At 41.9% G+C, this 27,082-nt stretch overlaps 1 protein-coding gene across 12 annotated transcripts in view; it reads right to left on the reverse strand.

The window, feature by feature from the left end:
* RGS6 (regulator of G protein signaling 6) overlaps window positions 1–27,082 on the reverse strand; it is a 618,392-nt gene that overhangs the window by 585,616 nt on the left and 5,694 nt on the right. For 11 of the 12 annotated variants that reach the window (XM_070377601.1, XM_005893831.2, XM_070377599.1 and 8 more), the window contains exon 2: window positions 5,419–5,522. In XM_070377601.1, the coding sequence (XP_070233702.1) occupies window positions 5,419–5,502 (84 nt within the window). In that variant the 5' untranslated portion in view covers window positions 5,503–5,522. Of the gene's footprint in view, window positions 1–5,418; window positions 5,523–27,082 lie in introns of those variants that run through there. The other variant, XM_070377604.1, reaches the window with a different exon arrangement.

A 27,082-nucleotide genomic window follows, 5' to 3' on the forward strand; every position in this document is an offset into this window, starting at 1 on the left:
GTGTCTGGCACACAAATGACACTCAATACATATTTGCTAACTAAATAGTTTAAAACCCTCATCACGCCTTGGTCACCAGGGTCTGCAGGTTCCGACTCTCAGTCGTACAACCTCTACAACTGCCTTCAGTGAATTCTGAAGCAATGTCCTGTTGCTAGCTTTCTCGAAATCACTGCTGAAACCTTCTGTGCACATTATCTAGTCCAACCCCATCACTTTGCATAAGAGGAAATGAAGCCAAACAGTATCTTATTTTTTGAGTTTACTTATTACGTTTATCTTGTGGGTAAACAGGGTTAATTTTATCAAGCTTCTATTTTATGTAGACTATTTTTTTTTCTTGTTTTTTTTTTTTTTGGTAAGAAGTGTTTCTTAGTTGGGAAGGAGGAAGGCAAAATAAGAAACAGAGCCAGGAAGATGAAGTTCCTCATCGGGAGAACCAGAGCATTAAGTGAGCCAGAGCTCTCAGCTCCCTGTTTGGCATCTTCCAACATAATGTACCATAATGACTTTCCCAACCTGGGTCACAAGAAGCCACAATTTCCTCTGTGTACCGACCATGTGGGGGCTTCTCTGGTTGGCTCAGCAGTAAAGAATCTGCCTGCCAGTGCAGAAGACGTGGGTTTAATCTCTGAGTCGGGAAGCTCCCCTGGAGAAGGAAATGGCAACCCAATCCAGTATTTTTGCCTGGGAAATCCCATGGACAGGGGAGCCTGGTGGGCTACAGTCCATGGAGTTGTAAAAGAGTCAGACACAACTTAGCAACTAAACAACAAAAACCTACCATTTAATTTCCCAGAGTTCTACCAAGTCAAATGACCAACCCAGGTGGAAATTTGTCAAGAGACATTATCAACACCACTCGGAACCAAATAAAATCAGAAAGCAACCTACTCTCACTCAAAAGAATTACTAGTTATTAAAGAAAGCAAACATTTCAGAACTTCTTCACCCAAGAAACAAGAGCACTAGCAAGCAGAATGAAGCTTGAGCATTACAAATGTTCAAAGGTACCCCAGTCACACCGTGGAGAATAACCTCGAAAATCAAAGATCTGCCACATGATATTTTCATTAGTTTAACTAATGGCTTTCAGCCCCAACAATGTAGAAATGGTAGTTAGTGGTTGATAAGTCGATGGGAGAGAGGACACCAATTGGGCCTGTCAAGTTACCAGGACCCCATCACAGGTTCACTGGGAAATTACCAAGTAACCTTCAGCAAGTTATAAATCTTTCCTAAACTTCAGTTTTCCCATCTATTAAAATGAGAATATTGACTAGAAAATCTCTTAAGATGAAGTCACTAAAATTCCTTGATTCTAACTCAATAAGAGCCTTCTTTTTCTACATCTTATAAGATCTGCAAATAATTACAGAATCAAAAACCCCCTTCAAGATACCAACTTATCCATGACTTTATAATGCACACTCCACCTGGATATATTAAAAGACACTAAATAAATGGGTTTCAAACTTAGCTGGGCATCACATTCTCTTGAGAACACTTTAAAACTCAGATTCCTAGGATCCAGCTCAGACCTAACAGCTCAGACAAAAACAACTTGAGGGTCCTTTGAAAGTGAAAGTCGCTCAGCCACGTCCAACTCTTTGCAATCCCATGGACTATACAGTCCATGGAATTCTTCAGGCCAGAACAGTGGAGTAGGTAGCCATTCCCTTCCCCAGGTGATCTTCCCAACCCAGGGATCCAACCCAGGTCTCCCACACTGCAGGCAGATTCTTTACCAACTGAGCTACCAGGGAAGCCCAAGGGTCCTTTGGGGACCAGTATTTTTATAAAGTACCCCTAAATGATCCGATATACAGCCATGTTCAATGGCCCCCAGGATCTTTTGGATCCAGGAACAGTAAAAAAAAAAAAAAAAAAGTTAACAGGTCTAGGCAACTTAATTAATAATTAATATTTTCTTTTAAATAGATTTTTTAATGTGACCAATACATTTTTCATGCAACACCTCCTATCCAAAATGTGAATATGAAGGATTTAAAAAACTAAATTAGAAAGCCTGCTCAAGTCAATAAATAAACCATGCCTTGGGAAAGTCCAACTTCTCACAGTTAATGACATAGAAAACATGAAAAGAAAATGAAGAGTACTCTGAAAAGTGTAGGCTTAAGAAACCCACCCATCATTACTCATATGTCAGAAGGTTACCCTCCTAACTGGCATTTAAAAGTCACAACAACACTATGGACATAATCACCCCACTTATTAATCGGAGGTTTACTCAAAAGCTCCATTTCTCTAGATTTAGCTTTTTAAATGTCAGCATCTGAATCAACAAAACACAGTCCAGGCAAAAATTTCACACAGAAAACATCTGACAAGAGAAAGAAACAAACAAGGAAGAGAACAAAAATTAAAATGAAAGCACTACTTGCGCATTTTTAAATGTAAATTTCTGTTATAGACCTCTGAGAAAACGTTTGATTTTATAGCTCTGACCTTGAATTAATCATTACATAAGAGGACTTCCATAGAAAATATTTTTAATCAACCTTGGTTTCACGATTCCACCTTTACCCACACCTTGAGGATAGTGTCCTGCATTGGGTAAGTCGTGGTCATAGCCAGTGGCCAGTCTACAGCAGAGAACAAGGTGGATATCCCATGTGTCAAGCACAACTAGGGCTTAAGTTAGTCCAATGAACTAGATTTAAATGATTCCAGGTCCTGGACCCATACTGGGTGATAAGTGTATCTGTTTCTTTCTAACAGATTGAATAGATCCAATGTCTCTTTTATATCAATTAATGACCACAGCAAATAACATGAACACAAAAATACCCACCACAGATTTGTCATGAGGAAGCAAGACAGATTTCCAATGTAGAAACCAAATAACTAGTAGTCATTTCTCTGAAAAATTACAGGATTTTACAACTTTATCCCTAAATTACACTAAAAAATTAAGAGGCCCCTGCTGCTGCTAAGTCGCTTTAGCCGTGTCCCGACTCTCTGCGACCCCATGGACTGCAGCCTACCAGGCTTCTCTGTCCATGGGATTCTCCAGGCAAGAACACTGGAGTGGGTTGCCATTTCCTTCTCCAATGCATGAAAGTGGAAAGTGAAAGTGAAGTCGCTCAGTCATGTCTGACTCTCAGCGACCCCATGGACTGCAGCCTACCAGGCTCCTCCGTCCATGGATTTTCCAGGCAAGAGTACTGGAGTGGGGTGCCATTGCCTTGGTATCACTCAAAAAGTAAAAATCAAGTTCCCACAAACCTGTAGGGAGTTATCCCCTTCCACATAATACCAAACGTTCTTGTGCAAAGGTGTTTGGATTGCATGACCTTTACATCTCCTATTAACCTTTAATAATCTATTGATTTGCAATCTCCTGAATAATATAAAAATATTTGCATTGTTTTCCTGTGTCTTATAAGGCAACTTGTTGTATGAATATACCTTTTTAACAGCACCAACATTTATACAATTTCATAATTTATTTCCTCTCCAAGTGTCACCGTCTCTAGAGAAAAAAGATAAAAGGAAAAGAAGCCTTCATCATGGACTACCTCTGTGCCAGGCAGGATGTGAGATGCTTCATTGACTTTATCCAAATGAATCTTCACAATAACTTCATGAGGTACCATCTTTCCTCCCACCGTTTCCCCCGCTTTTATAGATTAAAAAAACAGAGACTCACAGAAGTTATTTAACGATTTCAGGTCACACAGCTTGGAAGTGGCGGAGTTGCCATTTTAACCCAGGTCTGACTTCAAACCCCATGTTCCTGCAAGTTTGGCACAGGGTCTCCTGGTCTGAGGTGGGTTAAGAAGGTAAGGAATAAATTTCTTTATGTTATTTTACATGTCTCACAACTTGGTTAGCCTCACTAATTTTTTTCTTTACTACAACTTAATAAGCCTCTCTCTTAGAGATGGGTTAACCAAGCATTCTTTTGTAAAGCAAAGGATTAAGGAATATAGCACTAAAAGCAAGAGTACTCTGAGAGTTCTATTTTTACAAGGAGAAGAGAAAAATTCACCATATTGATCATCCAGGAATATCTAGTTCAACACTATTCATATGATTAACATAGATAGAACACAGAGTCTTGCAGAATACACAGAACCCAGCAGACAGCTCAAATATTCAGTGAAACGAATGAGTATGATCTTATTTTCCTTATTTTTAATAATATATATGACATAGTTCAGCTCAGTTTGCACCAACATGCAAACATCAAAATGGTATATGAGAAACAGCAACTATTTTCTCAAATTCAGCAATGCACAAGTAAAACCAATGTGCCACCTTTCCTTCTTTTAAAACATATGCTTCCAAATATTTCTATTTGAATTAACAGCACTGATGCCCTTCTATCACCCAAGGGCAAAAACCCAGTCATCTTTGACTCTCCATTCACCTTATGATTTTATATTCATTCTGTTTCCAAGTTTTTGTTAATTCAGACTCTTTAAACCTCCTGCTCAGTCCTGCTCATTTCCAAGGGGGGATATAGAAGCAACCCCGCCACCCCTGTGAAAGCCTCCAATCCACCCTTGATGATAGTCCACTTGGGGATAAGAGCCACACCGGGGCAAGGATCATAACCCCCAAAAAACATTGTTTGTACAACTCCTGGCACTAAAGTTTTTATGATTAAATTCTAAAATTTGGCTCCATCCAGACTCTGCTCTAAGTCTCACCTCCATTTACTCCAATTACTTGCAAGTCATCCTTTGCCCAAGCTAACCGGTTCTGGTTGCCCTTCACTGACTCCCGCTCTTTGCCTTTGCAAAAGCATTTCATTCATTGCCTAGAATATTGCTCTACCCTTCTGCTTTCCACGTAAAGGAATCCTGTGGAGCCTTTAAAACTGAGTTCAAAGGCCTCTCCTCCACAGCCCATGCCAGATCTCTGAGGTTGGAAGTAATTGGCCACCTCCTCTGAGATTATGGAACACTCTACCTGCACTTCTCTTTCAGAAATAAACACTTAGACTCTATAACAGTGATCTGCATACATCTTACGTCTCCTATCAGCTGTAAAGCACCAAATACAAACACACCTCTGTGTCCTTTTAGCATTTTAGCATTTTTAGCATTCAGAACAGATCTTATGAGTACTATAGGTTTGAAGAACATTTGATTAATTAATGTTACACAAAGGCCTTTACACGAAAGGACAATACATGTCCATCTGCACTTTTAGGTACTCTTTGGTTTAAAGAAAACTAAGCCACATAATGTTTTTCAAATGTTCGATACCAGCCTAGCTTCCTTGAATTTTAAACTTGGGGAATCAGAGGGTCTGAGAAGGAAATTATGTTCAATTATCAGTCAAGGCCATTTAGGCAGAAAACATTTGTCGAGCCGCCCATCAACCATCAACCCCACAGATTACAGACATGCAGCAGCACCCCCAGCGTTGAACCAGATGCCTTACTTTGCGGTAGACTATCATATTTGGAGAACTCTCCTCTGGGTCCGCGATCCCCACTGCTCTCTGATCCCCGGATCCCTGAGCCATCCTGGGTGTCTTCACTCACACTGCAAAAATAAATGAATAGATCATTAAGACAGGAAAGAATTACGTAAAGAAAACTTTGCCACACAAAGAACTAAGTATCTGTTGGCAGGTGGCATGGAAATGAAACATGATGTAATTGCTTTTGGCTCCTCCTTAGTTTAACTGGTATTTTTTTCAAGTCAGGGGTAATTGTTGTCTGATTATCCACATACATGCTTCTCATTCCAAAGCCACATGGTTTGCGTGCTTTGTTTTCAGCTCAGAATCATACATTTTAAGGGTGATCAGATAGCAATCTTAAAAAATCTCCTGGAGATAGATGAAGTCAATCATTTGGATGTTTATTTTGTCTTATCAAATCTCATGATTAATTCTAGGTATTAAAATATGAATATTTTACAAAGAAAATGCAAACCAACACCACTAGGAGATACTACTTACACACACCAGCATGGTTATAATAATTTTTTAACTCAAACAAGCATTGGCAAGGATGTAGGGAAATCAGAACCCTTGTACAGTGTTGATAGGAATGTAAAATGGTTCGGTCACTATGGAAAACATTTTGTTAGTTCCTCAAAAAGTCTAATATAGAATCTACCATATAACCTGGAAATTCCACTCATAAGAGCTAAAAGCAGGCATTCAAACCAATATTTGAACACGTATGTTCAGAACAGCACTATCCACTGAAAAATGGAAACAACTCTACATCCCTCAACTGATGAATGGCTAAACAAAATATGGTCTGTCTCTACAATGGAATATAGTTCAGCCATCCAAAGTAATAAAGTACTGATACAGTCTACAACGTAGAACAGCCTTGAAAACATTATGCTAAGTAAAAGAAATCAGACAAAAAAGGTTACTGAGATGGACTGAATATTTATGTCCCTCTAAAATTTATACGCTGAAATCCTAATCCCAAATCTGGTAGAACTAAGAGGTAGAGAGTGTGATGGGATTTGTGTCCTGATCAAAGAGATCCCAGAGTGTTCCTTTCCACTAAGTGAGGACCCAAGCAGAAGAAAGCCATCCATGAAGAGGGAATTGATTTCTCATCACACATCAAATCTACTTAAGCCTTGATCTTGGACTTCCCAGTCTCTAGAACTGTGAGAAATAAATTTCTGTTGTTCATAGGTCACCGGGTCTATGGTATTCTATTATAGCAGCCTGAAGGGACTAAGACAGTCCCTATTTCATTTACATGAAATATCTAGCATAGGGAAACCACAAAGACAGCAGATTCTTGTTACCAGCAGTTGAGGGGAGGAGGAAATGGATTGGATGTCTAATGGATGTAGGGTCTCTTTGGGGATGATGGAAACATTTTTGAACTAGATAGAGGCAAGGGCTGCAGAACCCTGTGAATGCACTTAATGCCACTGAAATGTACACCTTAAAATTAATTTTAAGTTATGCAAATTTCATCTCAATTAAGAAAAATAAATATTTTTAATTTGGCCTTTTTTTTATTTTTAAACAGCCTGAAAAGACAGCAGTAGACAATGAGAGCATATGGAATTTTTTAGTTAAAGAAGCAAATTCAGTTCTTGGTATGATGCACTATTTACTGGGTGACTTCGAACAAGTTAAATACCCTACTGGTTTCCTTTGCTAACTTTCTTTTAAAGCAAACATGCTGAATGCCCACTAGTGCCCAGAAGCATGCCAAGTCACCTTCCCTACATTGCTCTCATCAGTAAAATGTGAATTTCACTGCGTATTCACAGGTAAGGGTCAAATAAATCGAGTGTAAAGTATCGTATCAAGCCATAAAAGTCCTATACAAATGTTATTGCTAATCTAAGACCCTGCCTGGGTTGTTTGCACAAAATTCATAGGCTTTTCATCAAAGAAAACTTTTATAAATACCATACTTGACAGAAAAGGCCATTTCAATTTAAAATATAAACTCAGGAAACATTTATTACAAAAATAAGTTGGTACCAAAGGTCATCCCATAAAAACAAATTTGGGCAGAAGATGGGGAAGAGACAGGAATTTGCAATTTATGTGAAGAATTTAATTGCCCCAAGTATCTCATTTGAATAATGTTGCTTGTTTTCTTCTTCATTTATGAATTAGTCTGCATTTTAACAGTTAGATTACAAGCAGAGATAAAGAACATCATTCTATTATCTCTACCCACTATAATGTCAGTATTTCTATGAATATTGTACTACATGGAAACACTCATTATTATTCTAATCAGTCACTCTTACAGTTAAATGAACAACACGCAGTTTCATGTTTAAACAACTACTTACTTACTCTTTTATCTGAACACAGAACATGACTGAGCATTAAAAACAAAAACTAAATCTATTTATGTATCTCATTTACCTATGTAACAGACCCATCGTGGGTTTCTATCGCTTTACTTCAAAATGAACACTTTCACTATGATGAGCATATTATCTCCCTCCCTCTCTCTCTGCCCCAAAAAACTGTGCAATAATAGCAAGATTGGAAATGACCTGAAAACAAAGGTGTCAGCCCTCCTTCCGCCTTTCCCTGGCCACTCCTTACCCCCAACAGCAACAGCCCTATGTATTAAAACCGGCTGGTGAACCAGGCTCTGGACTTCAGACTGCTCAGTGAATGCAAATAGCCTCTAGTTTGGAACTTTAGTGAGTCTAATATGTAGTAGAAAAGCTTCTATTTTTGGATTCCCTATCAACTCATTTTAAAATTCAGACAAGTCATTTAACTTTCCTATGTCTAGAAAGAATCATTTCTAAAATAGTGATGCAAGCACTTTCTAGTCTATATGTCAACAGATGTTAGACAGTACAAGATGTGAAAGGTGTAGGTAAGGATGTTCTAATTAAATCGCTGACTATAGAGCTGGAGTTCCTAAAATTAAAGAACTAGGTTCTCATTTATTACAGTATAGCATAAAATTTACTTTTAAATAAAATGAAGTAAGAGTCTTTTAAATTTAGTGGTGGAGAAAAACAAAACCTTCTTTATGTTACTTAAATACACTCGTATATAAACACAGCAATTTGTAACATTCGTGAATGTTTTTCTGAAAAAAAACCCAACTACATGCAATAGAAAGAAAACATGTCAATAATAATATTTTTCTACACTCATTTTCAGCTAATAAAAGAGAAAAAGGGCAAATGAGTTACCACCATGCACTTCACGATCTCCAAAGAGAGACATGCTAGCTTAGTGGTGACGAGCTGGCCTCTGTCACTGGACAGATCTAAGTCTGAATCCAGGCTCCACACCTAGCTGAGTGATTGGGGTGAGTTATTTTACCTCTCTGTGCCTTTGTTTTCTTATCTGTCACAAACCACAGCCCCACCATAGTTGAAAGCCCTCTAAACAGAGAAGCCTGGATGCCTCACCTGATCTGCAACTACCTAGCTGCTGGAACCAGGTCAAACTAAAAAGCCTCTTGATGAAGGTGAAAGCGGAGAGTGAAAAAGTTGGCTTAAAGCTCAACATTCAGAAAACGAAGATCATGGCATCCGGCCCCATCACTTCATGGGAAATAGATGGGGAAACAGTGGAAACAGTGTCAGGCTTTATTTTTCTGGGCTCCAAAATCACTGCAGATGGTGACTGCAGCCATGAAATTAAAAGACACTTACTCCTTGGAAGGAAAGTTATGACCAACCTAGACAGCATATTCAAAAGCAGAGACATTACTTTGCCAACAAAGGTTCGTCTAGTCAAGGCTATGGTTTTTCCTGTGGTCATGTATGGATGTGAGAGTTGGACTGTGAAGAAGGCTGAGCGCCGAAGAATTGATGCCTTTGAACTGTGGTGTTGGAGAAGACTCTTGAGAGTCCCTTGGACTGCAAGGAGATCCAACCAGTCCATTCTGAAGGAGATCAGCCCTGGGATTTCTTTGGAAGGAATGATGCTAAAGCTGAAAGTCCAGTACTTTGGCCACCTCATGCGAAGAGTTGACTCATTGGAAAAGACTCTGATGCTGGGAGGGATTGAGGGCAAGAGGAGAAAGGGACGACAGAGGATGAGATGGCCGGATGGCATCACTGAGTCGATAGACATGAGTAGGAGTGAACTCCGGGAGTTGGTGATGGACAGGGAGGCCTGGCATGCTGCGATTCATGGGGTCGCAAAGAGTCGGACATGACTGAGCGACTGATCTGATCTGATCTGAACCGGACATCAGCTACACGTCCTTAGGATTCCAGTTCCGCCTTAGAAACTCAGAACTTCAACTTTCTAACTTTTCTTCAGAGACTCACAGAATGTCCCATGCTGCCTCTCTTCCATCACCACTACCTATGTATTAGCTCGTCGCCTCTAATCATGGCCATATTCATGCTGAACTCAAAAAATCACCCAACTGATAGGCTAGCGTGCCCTCTCCCAGACTTAGCTCCCCTCCCCACGAAGCAATTCCTGTAATACCAGCACCCGCCACTAGGTGCCGTAGGACTCAACATTTAATCTTGGCGCAAACACTGAGCATCCATCCAATGGCACAAAATTTCATGCTTCGTTCTGGAGATATAAAGATAAATCAGACACAAATGGTCCCTCTTTAAAATGTTCAGAGTCCAGGAGGGGTGACATGTCCAGAAATGTAGGAAATTGTAATGTGTGGGTGCTCAGTTACGACCGCACAGACCAGGAAGAGGTGACAACTACAATCAGAAGGATGAACAGGAGGAGTCGGGGAGGCAGAAGAGGTCCTTCCAGCCTGGGTCACAACACAGGTATGGACATCTGAAGCCACAGAACTGGCAGACACTCGAAAGGAAAAAAAAAAAAACATAACGGTGATGTGATGTCAAGGAGATTAAGTGGGAGTCAGTCAAATGTGGAGACTGAAATCACAGGGATTTGCAACTATCTGAATTCATATGACTTTGCTCACTTGTCTATCAAGGATCACCACTGCTAGAAAGGCAGTTCTGCCTGAGCAGAGTCTTTGTCAGTGGGGTTGACCCCTCTAATTCCTGACATCTAGAAGGTACTTAAATATTTTTAAATGAATGACAGCACTGGTAAGATTTCACTAAGATGCAGTATATCCCATCAAGAACACTCATCTGGTTAACAAGCCATTAAAACTGCTCAGCAAAGAAGGTTCTTTATCCACAAAGACCCATGGATGGAATCACACATGAAGACTTTCCCCAAGGTTTATTGATATGCTGCTGCTGCTAAGTCACTTCAGTCGTGTCCGACTCTGTGTGACCCCATAGACGGCAGCCCACCAGGCTCCCCCGTCCCTGGGATTCTCCAGGTAAGAACACTGGAGTGGGTTGCCATTTCCTTCTCCAATGCATGAAAGTGAAAAGTGAAAGTGAAGTCGCTCAGTCGTGTCTGACTCTTAGCAACCCCATGGACTGCAGCCTACCAGGCTCCTCCATCCATGGGATTTTCCAGGCAAGAGTACTGGAGTGGGGTGCCATTGCCTTCTCCTTATTGATATGGGCCCGCCCTAACTCAGGAATACACTTTTGGAATCCATGCGCAATTTAGATCAGAGGGAATATGTGGGAGGGTAGAAAGTATATGAGGAGAGACCCTGTGAATAATAAAACAACTGAACATCTGTGACTCAAACTCTAATTAGTAAATCTTCTGAAAGTCAGGACTGCAATTCATTCCAAACATACAATGCATTTGTAGCTTCAGTTACAACCAGTGCCAGCTGTTTTCCATTGTACGCTGGCCTCTCTAGAGCAAGCGTGGCCTAGGGGTCAGCAGACACTGATGCTGAGCAGGGCAGGTAGGAAGGACCTCGATGATGTGGGAAAGGGAGGAGCTGTAAAGTCATACCAGGAATTGCGTCTCAGCTCTGGCCACATCAAGGCTGTTGTGTGTGTGGCCTTTGGCAATTGATTCCTTCACCCTACACTTTCGGGTCTTTGCCTGGAAGCAGAGAATCCTGTACTTTGCAGGGGTTGCTATTGAAGAAGGAATAAAACAAGCCACACAAATTTCCTTGGCAAAGAATGAATTGTAGCAACTGACCAGCAGTCTTGTTTTTGACCAGTGCTTGGCCAAGTGAAACTGCCCGACTAATGACACCAGAATCGCTGGAGAAAGCCTTCCCCCACAGCAGGTCCTCGGAGTATCTGAGATGGAGCCACCAGCAGTCTCCCAAGCTTCTCCGGTGATCCTGATGCTCAACTAAACAGCAGACCACTACAGTTATACTGCTGCTGCTGCTGCTGCTAAGTTGCTTCAGTCGTGTCCCACTCTGTGCGACCCCATAGACGGCAGCCCACCAGGCTCCCCTGTCCCTGGGATTCTCCAGGCAAGAACACTGGAGTGGGTTGCCATTTCCTTCTCCAATGCATGAAAGTGAAAAGTGAAAGTCAAGTCGCTCAGTCGTGTCCGTCTCTGTGCGACCCCATAGACGGCAGCCCACCAGGCTCCCCCGTTCCTGGGATTCTTCAGGCAAGAGCACTGGAGTGGGCTGCCATTTATACTGCACCACCACTAAAACCAGCATCACAAGCAGCAAGAAGCCTGAAATATGGTGCCCACCACCCCTAAACGCCCAGCCCTCAGAGCCCTATTCAGGGAAAGACCTTGTAGAAGAGGTCATCAAACCCTGCTTGTGATATAGTCTAAATATTTATGCTGCCAAATAAGAACTCCTGTTGATGTTATTTCCTCTCCCCCATATTATATCCAATTCATATTGTTTGCCTCGGCCCATTAAAATCCAATGGATTTCTTTTCTGACATCAGCAATGTTGAGCACTTTAGAGAAAAAAAAAAATTACAAGATGTGTGCTAGCTCGGTAGTACAATCTTGTTTATACAGCTCTAATCTGACTGAGTGGGCAGGAACCTCAAGGGGGAAGAAGGAAGAGCAACAGCTCTTAAGAACAAACAACGCTTTCTGTTACTGCAGAGTCTGCCAACTTGATGTCTCCTATATACTCAGAGTTCAGCTACTCCATGACGGCTTGAGTGTCTGTTTCAAGTAATGCACCAAAGATCTGAAAACAAGGGGCTATAGGCTATAGTTCAACCCTTAGGGGTCAATCTTGCTGGCATGCCAGGTACCCAGGATTTTACTAGGCTGTAGTCACTTGGGACTTCATTTTAAGGAAGTCATTTTAGGGCTTCAGTTAGAACTTAAGGATTCCCAAGAGCTGATTCAAGGACCTGAACAAGATAAGCAGCCTCAGAATCACCAGGTTGGGAGGGGGAGGGGGGGGGGAGAGCGGTGATAAAGATACATGTTCCTGGTTCCCATGCTCCAGAAATTCTAATCCTGTAGGCCTAGGACAGTCCCTTTGTTGTTGTTCAGTCGCTAAATTGTGTCCAACTCTTTCTGACCCCACGGACTGCAGCACACCAGGCTTCCCTGTCCTTCACCATCTCCCAGAGTTTACTGAGTTGGTGATGCTATCTAACCATTTCATCTCTGCTGCTCGCTTCTCCTCTTGCCCTCGATCGTTCCCAGCATCAGGGTCTTTTCCAATGAGTCAGCTGTTTGCATCAGGTGGCCAACACATTGGAGCTTCAGCTTCAGCCTTCCAATGAATATTCAGCGTTGATTTCCTTTAGGATTGACTGCTTTGAGCTTTTTGCAGTCCAAGGGACTCTCTATAGAGTCTTCTCCAGCACTACAACTCAAAGGATGTCCCTGGAGACTTATAAATGAAAACGTCCCTCCGGTGATTTGGAGGCACAGTCAGATTTGGGAACTAGTGACTTAGATCCCATGGAGTCTGCCTTCTCTTCACCTGATCACTCCCATCCTGCCCCATGCTGCTGACTCGCTGGGCAGCCATGCTAAGGTAGGGCTTCTTTAACTTCCCTTGAATTCTGCCAGAAACTCACTGTGATGGATAAAGCTAGGATCCTGGAGTCAAAGAACTGGCTCTCAGTCCTGGCCACACTACTTAAGAGCCGTGCAACCATAAACAACGTATTTCTATGCTTATTTAGCCTCGTTGAGCCTTGGTTTCCTCTTCCATCAGATCAGATCAGATCAGTCGCTCAGTCGTGTCCAACTCTTTGCGACCCCATGAATCACAGCACGCCAGGCTTCCCTGTCCATCACCAACTCCCGGAGTTCACTGAGACCCACGTCCATCGAGTCAGCGATGCCATCCAGCCATCTCATCCTCTGTCATCCCCTTCTCCTCTTGCCCCCAGTCCCTCCCAGCATCAGAGTCTTCCAATGAGTCAACTCTTCGAGTGAGGTGGCCAAAGTACTGGAGTTTCAGCTTTAGCATCATTCCTTCCAAAGAAATCGCAGGGCTAATCTCACCTGTACCAGTGGGTCTCCACTTTGCCTGCTCATTAGAATCACTTAGGCAATGACTCACGGCAACTCTAACACGTGGATGTTATCACTCCCACACTACAGATGAGAACACTGACGCTCAAGAACATAGGCCACTTGCCCAAAGGTAAACAGCCTGTCAGTCAAGAATCTAGAATTTAAATCCCACAGACTTCAAGGCCCACAAACTTTCTCCAACAAGTCAGCTTGGTCTCCAGTGAAATCACTGATACAAAGTATTGAAAACAAAAATTTTTAAATACACAAAATTTCAGTATATACTTAAATATACAGTATTTAGCACACATAGACTAATTACAGCATGCTCAGTAGCAGGTACTTCTGGTACATGATACAACTGGTACATAGCAGGTTCCCAACTAATTAGTGGCTCTTTCTTAATGACATCAGTGAAGCGGATGTCCCCTTATCAACCCTACCTGAAGGCATATACATAAATACAATCCTAAATTGCTCAGCTGCCTGACAGCCTAAACAAACTAATCAACCAAAGCTGCTTATAAAGAAAAATATTTTTGCATTCCTTATATTAAATACAAGTCCTAAAAAGCTGGGAGGGAGAAGTGGAAAGTTCTTCACAGAGCAGGTTGCGCTTGGCCATGTGACATGCCTCTGGTTCTGTTACTATAATCTGTGCTTGGAGTTGAGGGCATCCTCTCTTACCAGGGGCTGTGAACTCCACACAGCTCTGGACAGTGCAGACCCTGCCAATTCTTAGCTGACTCCTCTTGCCTTTTGAACTTTTCTTCTGTTAACAGTATACCCGCTATGTCCTTCCACCTCCTCTCTGAACTCGAACCTTCTGTGACCCTCATGGCAATCTGGCTCCCCTCAAAACATCCCCTGCCCTGCACGTAGTGGTCCTCACCCTACCTATCTCAAGACCAGGAAGGAAGGCAAGCATCCTCCTTGTTCTCCACTCTTGCTTCAGTGATTTCCCTCCTGTCGCTCTACCCAAACTTCTCTTGCAACACTCAGACCATCAGCCATGCCATTGTTAAGGCGTGAGGCCACCCATCCTCTCCTGTTAAGCCTTTGCATTTCCTGAAGATTCCAGCTTGCAGGTCTCAGAGGTTTTCTCCATCCCTTGGTCAACTCAGCGACTTTAATGTTAAGAGCCAGAGCTGGTTTGTCTGCCCTTCTCTTCCCTCATCTGAACTCTTTCCCTTCCTCCTCCTCAGTGACCATCTCACATGGCCACATGCTGAATCTTGCCATCCCTGGTGACTGTAACATTTCAAGTCCCAGTACAAACCAAGAGGGCACCCTCTTCCCACTGCCCCTCTTTTCAGATCACCTACTCTACATTCCCAGCAAACATTCCTCATCCTTAGACATTCCATCCATTTCAACCACACCTTTGGCACCATCCTTACTGCTCCTCACTCTGCCTTCACGTTCTTCTCTCCCTGGCTCCAATATTTCACTCACTCGTCATCACTCTCTTGCAAATGGCCTCCACTTCCTCACGTCCCCCTTTCTGTGCCATATTTGCTGACAAAACTCCAACACTGGTGGAACCCAACTCTCCGCCACACAATATCTGAATATCCAAGCTCACATCGGGCAGGTGAACACTGTAAGGTGGGGAGGAAATCACACCACCAGGCTGACAAGCTGCAGTTTAGATTCATGACCACAAAATTTCAATGAGAAGAAAGGAAAGAAGGAAGGGAGGGAGGAAGGAAAAACAAAAAGGAAAAGAAAGCAAGTCAATTCTGCTCACCAAACCTAAAAGGTTTTCCTGCCAAACTTGCCTTCTGAATTGGCTATCTTACAACTTCTCCTTGTTCAAGCTTCATTCATGGTCTCAGTTGATGGGCTCAGTTAGAAATCCACTGAAGAAATGGAAGCCAGCAGAAGGCAAGGCACTGTGCCAACAAAGGTCCATATAGTCAAAGCTATGGTTTCTCCAGTAGTCATGTACAGATGTGAGTTGAACCTTAAAGAAGGCTGAGAGCCGAAGAATTGATGCTTTCAGACTGTGGTGCCAGAGAAGACTCTTGAGAGTCTCTTGGACAACAAGGAGATCAAACCTGTCAGTCCTAAAGGAGATCAATGCTGAATATTCATTGGATGGACTGATACTGAAGCTGAAGTTCCAATACTCTGGCCACCTGATGGGACGAGCTGATTCACTGGAAAAAGACCTTGATGCTGGGAAAGATTGAAGGCAGGAGGAGAAGGGGATGACAGAGGATAAGATGGTTGGATGACATCACTGACTCAACAGACATGATGAGTTTGAGCAAACTCTAGGAGACAGTGAAGGACAGAGAAGCCTGGTGTTCTGCAGTCCATGGAGTCGCAAAAAGTCGGACATGACTTAGCGACTGAACAACAACAAGAAGGCAAGTCCCTCATCTTGAGACAGCCTCACCTAAGCCACCAAGTTCTTGGTCTTCTTTCCACTGCAATAGAAACGTTGCTGCATTTACTAAAGGGAAGTTGCTCTGCTTTTGCTCTTCACTGGAAGGTGATAGATAGCACATTGCTTCTCAACTACACCCTCTCACCACACTGACAGGCTCCAATATGATAACAGCAGATGACACCTCAAAGACCTCCAAGACACTTACTCTCTGAAGTGTAAGACAACAACATCGTTGCTGTTATTCAGTTGCTAAGTTGTGTCCAACGCTTTGCGACCCCATGAATTGCAGCAAGCTAGGCTTCCCTGTCCTTCACTATCTCCTGGAGTTTGTTCAAACTCATGTCCATTGAGTCATAGGGAAATGTTAAGTCAAGAGAAATCAAAAACAAGAAGACCAGGGGAATTTGAAGCTTCTAGCAGCTACAACTACAACAAACATTAAGCATAGCCCAACTCCTGGCCAAGTTAAATAAAACTTCACGGGGAAGGCCTGGTTACCTCAGTGTCTATTACCTGATTCATCATATTCGGCTTTCAAGAAAAAAAAAATCATGATCCATGCTGAAGTAAGGAAAACACGCAATCTAGAGAGACAAGCAGTTGTGAAAACCAGATATGACACAGAAGTTGATATTATCAGACAAGAAATTTAAAATCACTATGATCAAATATGCTAAAGGTTCTAACAGAAAAATAGATGATAATGAAAGCAGAGAGGTAGAAATGCTTCCAAAAACCCTTAAAAAGGAAATGCTAAAAGTCAAAAACACTGCAACAAGTGAAGAATGCCTCCAATGGGCTCACGAGTGGACTCTATATGGCCAGGGAAAGATTCAGTGAGCTTGAGGTCAACAGAAACTTCCAAAAGTGGGGGAAAAAACAGGGGGGGAGCGGGAAGAGAAAATTTTAATGGAAGAGAATACACAAAAACTATGGTACACATCAAAAGGTATAAGTATAACTGCAGTACCAGGAGGAAAAAAAAGAGAAAGAAGACATATTTAAAGGGATATTGACAGAATTTTCCAAAGTTAATGATTGACACAAAACGCAGATCCAGAAAGATAAGAGACCAATCAGCACACATTAAAACAGAACAGTACCCCGAGACATACCATATTCACACTGCAGAAGATGAAAGACAAAGGAAAAATCTTGAGAGAAACAAGAATAAAAACCTTAGCTATGGAAAAACAAGGATAAGAATTACATGGGGCCTCTCACCAGAAATCTCACAAACATGAGTGCAACTGAATACTAAAAATATTGGGAGAGAAAAAAACACCAACTTGGAAGTCTACATCTAGTGAAATGATCCTTCAGAAGGGAAGGAAAAATAAACTTTCTCAAACAATAAATACCGAGAGAGTTCATCACTAGCTGACTTGCTGGCAAGAAATGCTAAAAGCTCTTCAGGCAGAGGAAAATGTTATTGGTCAGAAACTTGGATCTACCAAATTAAAGAGCAAGCATCAGGGAAGAAATAAAGGGAAATAAAATCTTGTATTTTATTATTCTTAATTGACCTAGAAGAAGAGAGTAAGACTTTCTAGATTGTGTTTTTTCATTGCCTCTTAGCATGGCTTGTGATTTTTTGTTGAAAGCCAAACACAATGCATCAGGTAACAGGAACTGAGGTAACCAGGGCTTCCACATGAGGTTTTTATTTAGTTTGGCCAGAAAAATAAAAAAAAAAAACTTTTTTAAAGATTAGCCTATCAGTGCCTAACACAGAGCTCGGGAGTAGCCCCCTCCCCAGACAATCAACTAGTTCAAGGGTCAGCCAACAAGGGCCCCTGGGACAAACCTAGCCTTCTGCCTGTTTTCATATGGTCTGTGAGCTAAGAATGGTTTTCACCTTTTCAGATGGTAGAAAAAAGTTAAAAGAAGAAGAATACTTTGTGACACATGAAAACTGCATAAAATCAATATTCTGTGCCATAAACAAAGTTTTACCAACACCCACCTGTTTACTTATTGCCTTGGCTCCTTTCATACTGTAAGGGCGGGGCTGAGAAGTTGTAGCAGCATTGAAGTGGCCCACAGAGCCCAAAGTATTTACTCTTTGATCCTTCACATAACTTTTTTTCTGTTCCCTGAACAAGCCTGATCACTTCATTTTTCAGAGGCTGGAAGCAAGGCCTGGGAGACAGAATTACACTCGAATGTCACTTTCCTGGTCAGTTAACAGAGCCAGTGTGAAAATGCAAGTCTTCAGATCCAAGTGCCCAAGAGGACTTACATTTTGTAAGTACAGATTTTAAGATCGTAGTGTCTAATACTACTGACTAATACTACTGACTCTAGGGACTGCATAAGTAACATTTTATTATTGTCTTATTTCACATGAAAGATAGTGTGACGACCAGAGGAGAAACAGGGGTTACAGAGAAGCTTTGCCAGCTTCTATGCACAAGAAGGGGATGACTGAGAGATGAAGGGGATGACATGTTCCTAGGGGACCAAGAAGAAAAGCACTCCAATTGGCTTCTTTTTTTAGAGGATGTCAGTTTCACTCCTTGGGATTTGGGTCTTTTCTTTCTTCTTTTTTTAATTTTTAGAACAGGTAAAAGTCAGTATCTTTATACTCTAAAACTAGGCAGTTAAATATGGGGTCCAGGACTTCGCTGATAGTCCAGTGGCTAAGAGTCTGCCTGCCATTGCAGGGAACATGGGTTCAGTCCCTGGTCTGGGAAGAGTCCCTCTGCTACAGAGCAACTAAGCCCAGGCGCCACAACTACAGAAGCTCTAGCCCATAGAGCCCGTCGTCTACAACTAGAGAAGCCACCGCAGTGAGACGCGTGTGGACCACAGCTAGAGAAAGCCCAAGCATAGCAACAAGACCTAGCACAGGCAAAAGCAAATACATTAAATAAATTTTTTTTTTTTTGAAAAATAAGGGATCCATCTCTTTCATGACTCTGCAGTGCATACACGTGGAGTGTACAGACATTTCCCCTTCTGGAGACAGCAAGACTTGACAAAAGAAAGATCTATTCATAAGGCTCATCAGGCAGGAGAAATATAGGTCAAAGAAATAAGAAGATAGATTCCTAAGGGTACGATTTTATTCATATTATGTAGATGGAAGACAAAAATAGTACAATCAGAATGTACCATATCCTACACTAGAGGTCTGTCTTATAGCAGAACATACACACACCCCCCAGAACAACTAGAAAAGTTGGATAAAATTTTGAAAAGAGAGCTCCCAATGCAATGAGGTCATATGGAGAAGAGGGAAGTTTAGAAGGGAGTGGACATTTCTGCAACATTGCTGTAATGTACCTTGTCAAGTCCAACATCCATTCATGAAAATACTCTGAGCAAAATGTAAATGTGAGGAAATTTGCTTAATTTGATAAGGGATATATTAAAAACACATATAGGGACTCTTCAAAAATTTTCCCACCGAGATTAGGAATGAGACAAGGATGCCCACTATGACCACTCCTATTCACCACTATATTAGAGGTCTCAGCCAATGCAACAGACAAGAAAAAGACATAAAAGGCACAAAGGCAGCAATTCTGTTTGTTTAGTCACTCAGTCATATCCAACTCTTTTGCAACCCAATGGACTGTGGTCCACCAGGCTCCTCTGTCCATGGGAATTCCCAAGCAAGAATACTCGAGTGGGTTGCCATTGCCTTCTCCAGGGGATCTTCCCCACCCAGGAACTGAACCTGCATCTCCTGCACTGCAGGCAGATTCTTTACCACTAAGCCATCTGGGAAGCCAACAATGACTGCAAAACAAAGAGTAAAAACTTTTTGCATGTAATTTAATTATGTTTATGGAAAAGTCATAATAATCTACCGATCAGACTTACTAGGATTTACAAGTGAATTTAACAAAATCACTGGATATAAGGTCGATATATAAAAATCAACTGTGTTTCTATATACCCACAACAAATCATCAGAAAAGGATGTTTTTAAAAGATACCATTTAAAACAAACCAGAATTTGTTTTAAAAACCCAAATTGATAAAAACAGATAATCCAACTGAAAAATAGGCAATAAACTTGAAGAGGGACTATAAAAGATTAAATAAAAGTGACCAAAAAAAAAAAATACTAACAAGGCACATCATTAGTCACCAAGGCAAACTGAGACCACAATGAGACACAACTACCCACCCACCATAATGGCTACAATTTAAAAGTCTGACAGTTCCAAGTGTGGACAAGCATTTGGAGAAATCGAAACACTCCTAAACTGATGATGGAGGCATAAACTGGTACAACCACTTAGAAAATCTCTTTGTAAGGCCCTCCTAAATTTGAATACATGTCCCAGAAATCCAGTCTTAGGAGTGTAACAAACAAAAACCCATTCATACGTGTGCCAAAAAACACACACAAAAAATTACAGAAGCATTATTCACAGTAACCCTAAACTGGAAATGTCCCAAATACACATCAACAGATGAATAAACTGTGAAATGTAACTGAGTGGGTTGCGATACAGCAGCAAAAATAAACTATTGCTACATACCACATCGTGGATGAATCTCTCAAACAGTATTGTGCCTAAGAAGAAACAAAAAGAGTACATACATATAATTCCATATATATTTCACATATTTCAAATATGAGAAAGATATGGTGTTAGAAATCAGGTTAGTGGTCACCACTGGGGAAAGAGAACATGTAGTACCACTGGGAGGGTGCAAGAGGTAGTTTTGGGGGCAATGGTAATATTCTCTCTCTTAACCTGGGAGTGACAATATAGATGTATTTACTCTTTGAAAATTCACTGAGAAATGAGTTGTGTACTTTTCGAGGAAGAACGCAAATATTCTTGGAAAAGGATATAGCATCTCTGATTCTCAAGGTAGCACTCACATCATCTAAAGCAATGCAAAAAGTGATGACATTGCAGAGATATGGTTGCAGGGATGCTGGAGGAGCTAGAGGTTGTATCTGCCACGACTATATACATACTCAATTACTCTGTGTGTAGGCATAGACCAGGAGCAACAATCACAGAACTAGAGAAGTGATACAGAAGTGAAGCAAGATTAGAAACACACTACTTAAGGAATGCTTCACATTACCCAAAGACTTTATTTTGGATAACGAAAGTCTTCCAACTCTTACAAAATATCTCAGAACTTCCAAAGAGTGGTTGAAATACTCTGCACTTGTTCTTAATAACTTTCTGAAAGTGAAAGTCGCTCAGTCGTGTCCTATTTTTTGCGACCCCATGGACTATACAGTCCATGGAATTCTCCAGGCCAGAATACTGGAGTTGGGTATAGCCCAACTTCTCCAGGGGATCTTCCCAACCCAGGGATCGAATCCAGGTCTCCCTGCACTGCAGGCAGATTCTTTACCAGCTGAGCCACAAGAGAAGCCCAAGAACACTGGAGTGGGTAGCCTATCCCTTCCCCAGTGGATCTTCCTGACCCAGGAATCAAACTGGGGTCTCCTGCATTGCAGGCGGATTCTTTACCAACTGAGCTTTCAAGGAAGCCCATTACTCCCCAGCAAATATATCCAAAGTCTTTCAGCCAGTTTAGAAGTTTGAGTTACTGTATTTTTTGCCCAGTATATATATATATATATGTGTGTGTGTGTGTGTGTGTGTGTGTGTGTGTGTGTATGTGTGTGTAAAGTTTACTTCTTCTGTCGGAGAAAGATGGGCCCGTGAACTGTCCTCAGCAAAGTATGCCATACCACAGGGCACACTCATTGGAGCAAGACAGACATGTGAGTCTAATCAGGACCAATCAAGATCCTTCTCTGAGGGGTAAGATAAGAACACTGGAAGAAAGAAGTCCCCTTCCCCATGAGGGATTAGTCTGAAACCCTATGAAGGGAAGGAGATTAATGACTACCTTTTTTGTGTGGCACAGAAGGAGGATATCAAGATGATGAGGTGTCAGTAAGAGGTGCTAATGGTATCATTTAAGTCCCTGGATCTAGCCATGCCTGAATTCCAAGATTTACTAGTCCGAGTAATTCCTTTTTGCTTCAGTTGGTTTGAATTTTGTTTCAGTGCAGTTGTTTTTTGTCTACATCCAAGAGAACTCTGAATCATCATTATCACTGTTACCTTTATTATATATTATTATTATATACATGTGGCATTCAATTCCTTCAATAGACTGGCCCCAATTTTCACTTCTTGTCTTGTCAGTCACTATTTCTCCATGTATAACCAACAATATGAATAATTTCAACCACAGGAAACTTTCCTCAACCAAGAATTCTCAATAAGCAAAGTTCAACTTAAAAAAAAGCCTACTTCCAAATAACACTTCTGATAGTCAACTGGTCATTCCTGTTAAGGACAATTAGAAAATATAAGAAACTGGGGATTAGAAATGGATTTTTTTAAGTGGGGGAGTATGGCAGATGGCAGGCTGGGTAAGTGGTTTTTGCAGAGAAGCTTTTGAAAGCTAAAGGAAGCCAAAGAAGGGAAAACCTAGAATCGACAGCATATGCTTTGGCATAAAGCTAAACACCCTATGTGTTAGGGTGAGACATCTGAGAACTTCCTAACTGGTCATGCCAAGCAAGTTAAATTAAGTTTATCCCAAGATGTATCCACTCTCCCCTTGAGCCACAGGACGATCCGGGAGCCAGTGGTCACTCTCTCAGTCCGAAAGTCAAAAAGGCATTGAACATTTGGAAAGTGAGCCTGACACAGTGGGTAGAAATGCCCATTTGCATGGAAGCTGTGCATTGACTGTAATAAAGCAAACCCATTTTCTCTCGTTTCACTGCAGGGGACCAAACTCCTTGATAACAGTGAGAAGTAACTAGAAATTCATTGTGACATATCCTCCATTACCAACATCAGGTGAGGAAAATGTCACTCAGTCTGCCTTGCTTTCTCATTTTACCTGCAGTAAACATAAATAGTCAACAATTTTCCTTACAACCTAAATTACCTTTCCCTATTTCCCCTTAAGTTCTAAGCTCATCTACCCAGACTGAAAGTACCTGACTCAAAAGAGAGGTATTAAAAATCCTTTGCACACTATGTCACCTCTAATCTTTTACTTACACTGAACTGCCTGAAGCACACTTTGGCCACCTGCGTCTTCTGCCACATCTCTGCAGGCCCCCAACCCGTTGGTCCTCCAACACCCAGCTCATCCACTCAGCCTCTTCAGTGAAGTCTCCCTCCCCCATCCCATGTAAGCATGCCTGTCTTACCACATCCTGTTAATCCATCTTTTTCCCCCTCAACAGAATTTAAAACTTCCTAAACACCAGAGCCACATCTGATTAATCATCATCTGCAAAAGGGCCTTCAGTAGTGGGACCGCTGACACGATGAACAAGCAAGACAAGGAGCAGAGAAGAACACCAGAGACTTTAGATCAACAGTGACTTAGGATAGGGACCTGTATCCTCCCCCAGCCCCCAACTAAGAATTGACTAAACCTCAGATTTCCAGGAATACTCTCCCTTTCAAGAATGCCCTCAAAGCAATCATAATTTTTCAGCCCTGTTCTGCACCTGGGGAGAACACAGATCAGTAGCATTAAGTGGTTTTGTCTAATGTCACCAGCAGTCAAGCCCCTAAACTACCTGCCATTCTGAAAGTTAAAGTGCCTTCCCTTAAAAAAAAAAAAAAAAACTCAAATATAATCAATAAATGTATTCTTTGTGAATGCATCCTTTCTATTTTGACCAGCTGCTGAATCAGTCTTTGTTTTAGGATGTATGGTCAGCAAAATAATATAATGGCAGCTTCCTGTTCGGTTTGGAATCTAAATACTGTTAACACTTACATAGTGGCTTCAGAGAAAGATATATAGGATATTTAAGTTGTTGTCTTTCTTCTACAGAGGTCATAAGCAGAAGGAAAAAAAAACAAAAAAACAACCGCCAGCTCAAACAAGTGTTCTATTTGGATTGGGCAGTGTAGATCCCTATAATATTTTTCTAACTGGAATTAGTTGCCAATGACTAAAACTGGATGAAACAAATGGATGACAACAGCTTTCTGAGCAGCACACACCCTTTGCTTTAACACAGTCCTCACCTACCCTAACACTTCTCAACCCTGAGGTCTAGCACCAGATGCCATTCATCATCACACATGGATGGCTGTTGGGCTTTTAAAAAAAGCAAAATTGTTTTCCGGCTCCTATCTCTCTTTCAAAAATGTGGCAGAGGGCCCCTGGTTTCAAGAAAACTGAGGATAAGTACATTTCTTTCTGGGAGTAAAAACTTTCTACATGTTTCACACATAAAGCATGATTTGGATGGGTCAAAAAATGCAACAACTTAAGCTTACGTGAAAGAAACCCCACTTGTTTCATTCATCTGCTTTACCTAACTGGCTCTGTGTTTGAGTTTGCAACCCGTTTTCTAAGGCTTTTTCCTCCCTTCATTCATTCTACAATCAGCTCTCAAGCAATTACTATAAACCAGAATCTGACAAATGGTGAAGCAACAAGAGGGAATAAAACAGAGTTCTTGCTCTCAGGGAGTGGACATTTTAGTGGACGGAGACAGACAATATTATACAAATGAAAAACATATAGTGCAATGTCATGGTGATAAAGCTGAAGATAAGGCAATAAAGAGCACTGCAGGGAAGCAGGAGTTTTATTTTAGCTACGATGGTCTGGGAGGACATGATAATGAAGATTTTACAATATTAGCTCTTACTCTGAAAGCAAACAATAATTGGCTTAACAATTGGTTTAATTATTATTATTAATACCTCTTACCTGAAAAGCTTGCTGTTATCCCCTCTGTTCACCTATGACATTTTTGCCTCTCTCCCAAAGCCTCTCTTCCAGGTCTGATTATACAGTGTTCTCTCTGAACTAAACGGTACTTACTGGCTTCATCGTCTACTTGCTACATAATCTGACATGAAATTCTATGCATTATGCTCCTAAATCATCAATTAACATCTTTTATTGTTTATTTTCTATTCATTTCTATTTCTCTCCAAAAGAACTGAACTGATCTCAAGGGAAGGGTCTCTGTTTATCCCTGACCTAGTGATATATCCGCAAGACTCGGGATTTTGGGTCAGAAAAGATCTGGATTTAAATCTTGGTTTTAATAACTCAATAACTATCTGACCAAGGGCAAGTGGCTGAACCACTTCTTCAATTTCAGTTTCTTCATCTGTAAAATGGGAGTGATACCACCTAATTCTTATCAAAAACTTTGCTCTCCAATGGCTTTACAGGTTCAGTTCAGTTCAGTCGCTCAGTCGTGTCTGACTCTTCGCAACCCCATGGACCACAGCACGCCAGGCCTTCCCGTCCATCACCAACTCCCAGAGTTTACTCAAACTCATCTCCACTGAGTCGGTGGTGCCATCCAACCATCTCATCCTCTGTAGTCCCCTTCTTTAATGTACTGACAGTTATAAGGTCAGTCCCCTGCCATACGACAGCTCCACAGCTTTGTATGCTGGGCAACTTTGGGCTTAGGAATCCAATTTCTCTCAAGCATATCCTGTGTCTTGCCTTGCAGTGGGGCAAGAAAAAACCAGTGGGAGAGACAAACATGGATGTACAATTGCAAACTAGGTTGGAGGACCTCACTATATTGTGGCTCTCAGGTGAATCTAGCCAGGCAGAATCAAGCAAGCAATAAGAATAAGGATCATAACCACTTGTACCTTGCATCTTCTGTGTAACTGCCCATGCACCCGCACCCAAACCAGTCCATGCACCCACCCTTGAAAAGGTCTCTGCCCCCACACCGGGTCCAGTCTACACTGCACTACTATTAGTCCATCCTGCCTTCCATTTTCACCATCCCGCCCCCCTACAGACCTGTCACTCTGCAGGTCAACAATTCAGCAAATATTTACCAAACCCCTACCATGCACAGGTGCTGTGAGAGACACCAAGGAAATAGAGGAAAACAGCACACGGCCTCGTCTGGCACAAGAGATATCAATGCAGCTGCAGCCCCTGTGTTTCATTTCTCTTCCTGCTGGTGACCAGTGACCTTTAGGCTCAAGGAAATCTTTGGCTGCCACAGGGAAGGCCATCCTCCACTCCACATTTCCCCTGAATGTTTGGGCCACATCCTCCAGGGTCAGAATCACAGAGCAGCATTCTCCGAGGCAGGGGTAGGGAACCTCCAGGATCTAATGCCTGATGATCTGCACTGAAACTGATTTAATAATAATAGAAAAAGTGCACAATAAATGTAACAAGCTTGAATCATCCCCAAACCATCTCCCTACCTCCAGTCTATGGAAAAATTGTCTTCCACGAAACTGGTCCCTGGTGCCAAAAAAAGTTGGGGACTGCTGCTCCAAAGAACTCAGAAGTTCCTCCAATACTCGGCTGATAGAGCAGGTCCACAGGAACAGAAGAGTCGGAAACCATTGCCCTGAAATACCAATTTCCCACCAGACTCCCACGGGAGGAGGTCATGTAGAGGCCGTGGCTTTCAGTTGACCTGCAAGCTGAATGGGCACTTGGAGGCTTCTCACCCCTCCTTGTGCCTGGAATGTACACTCTGCCCACCCTCCCCTAGGGAGCCATTTGCAAGGACCATAACCTTGAGACAGTAAGTTGCTGAGACCGTCTGGACTAAAGATGTGACTGATCCCAGTTAGAGCCTCAAAACAGAAACACAGGCCTGAAAAAAACATAATTTTGAAGGTACTGGCGGGTGGGTGCAAGGAGCTACCCCTCTTGCAGTGTCTAAGACAAGCCTCTTATGTAAGTTCCCTTGCTTATTACATTTGCCGCCTACCAATCTGCTGCGTTTTCCTCTTTTCCTCCATCTCCGTGTCCTCCGTGTCTGGGGGCTGGTTTCAGATCTCGCCTAGGGAACAACCAGGGTTGTGAATAACTCATTATCAAAATTATCAGAAACCAACAACTATGACGTAACAGGGCCCATCTTCTCCAGCTACTGGGCCTCCTCTGCCCAGGATCCTATTTTTCTCATCACAACCACACATATTCAAGGGGTATAT

Source organism: Bos mutus, chromosome 10 (assembly GCF_027580195.1).
Source record: "Bos mutus isolate GX-2022 chromosome 10, NWIPB_WYAK_1.1, whole genome shotgun sequence".
NCBI classification, from domain to species: domain Eukaryota; kingdom Metazoa; phylum Chordata; class Mammalia; order Artiodactyla; family Bovidae; genus Bos; species Bos mutus.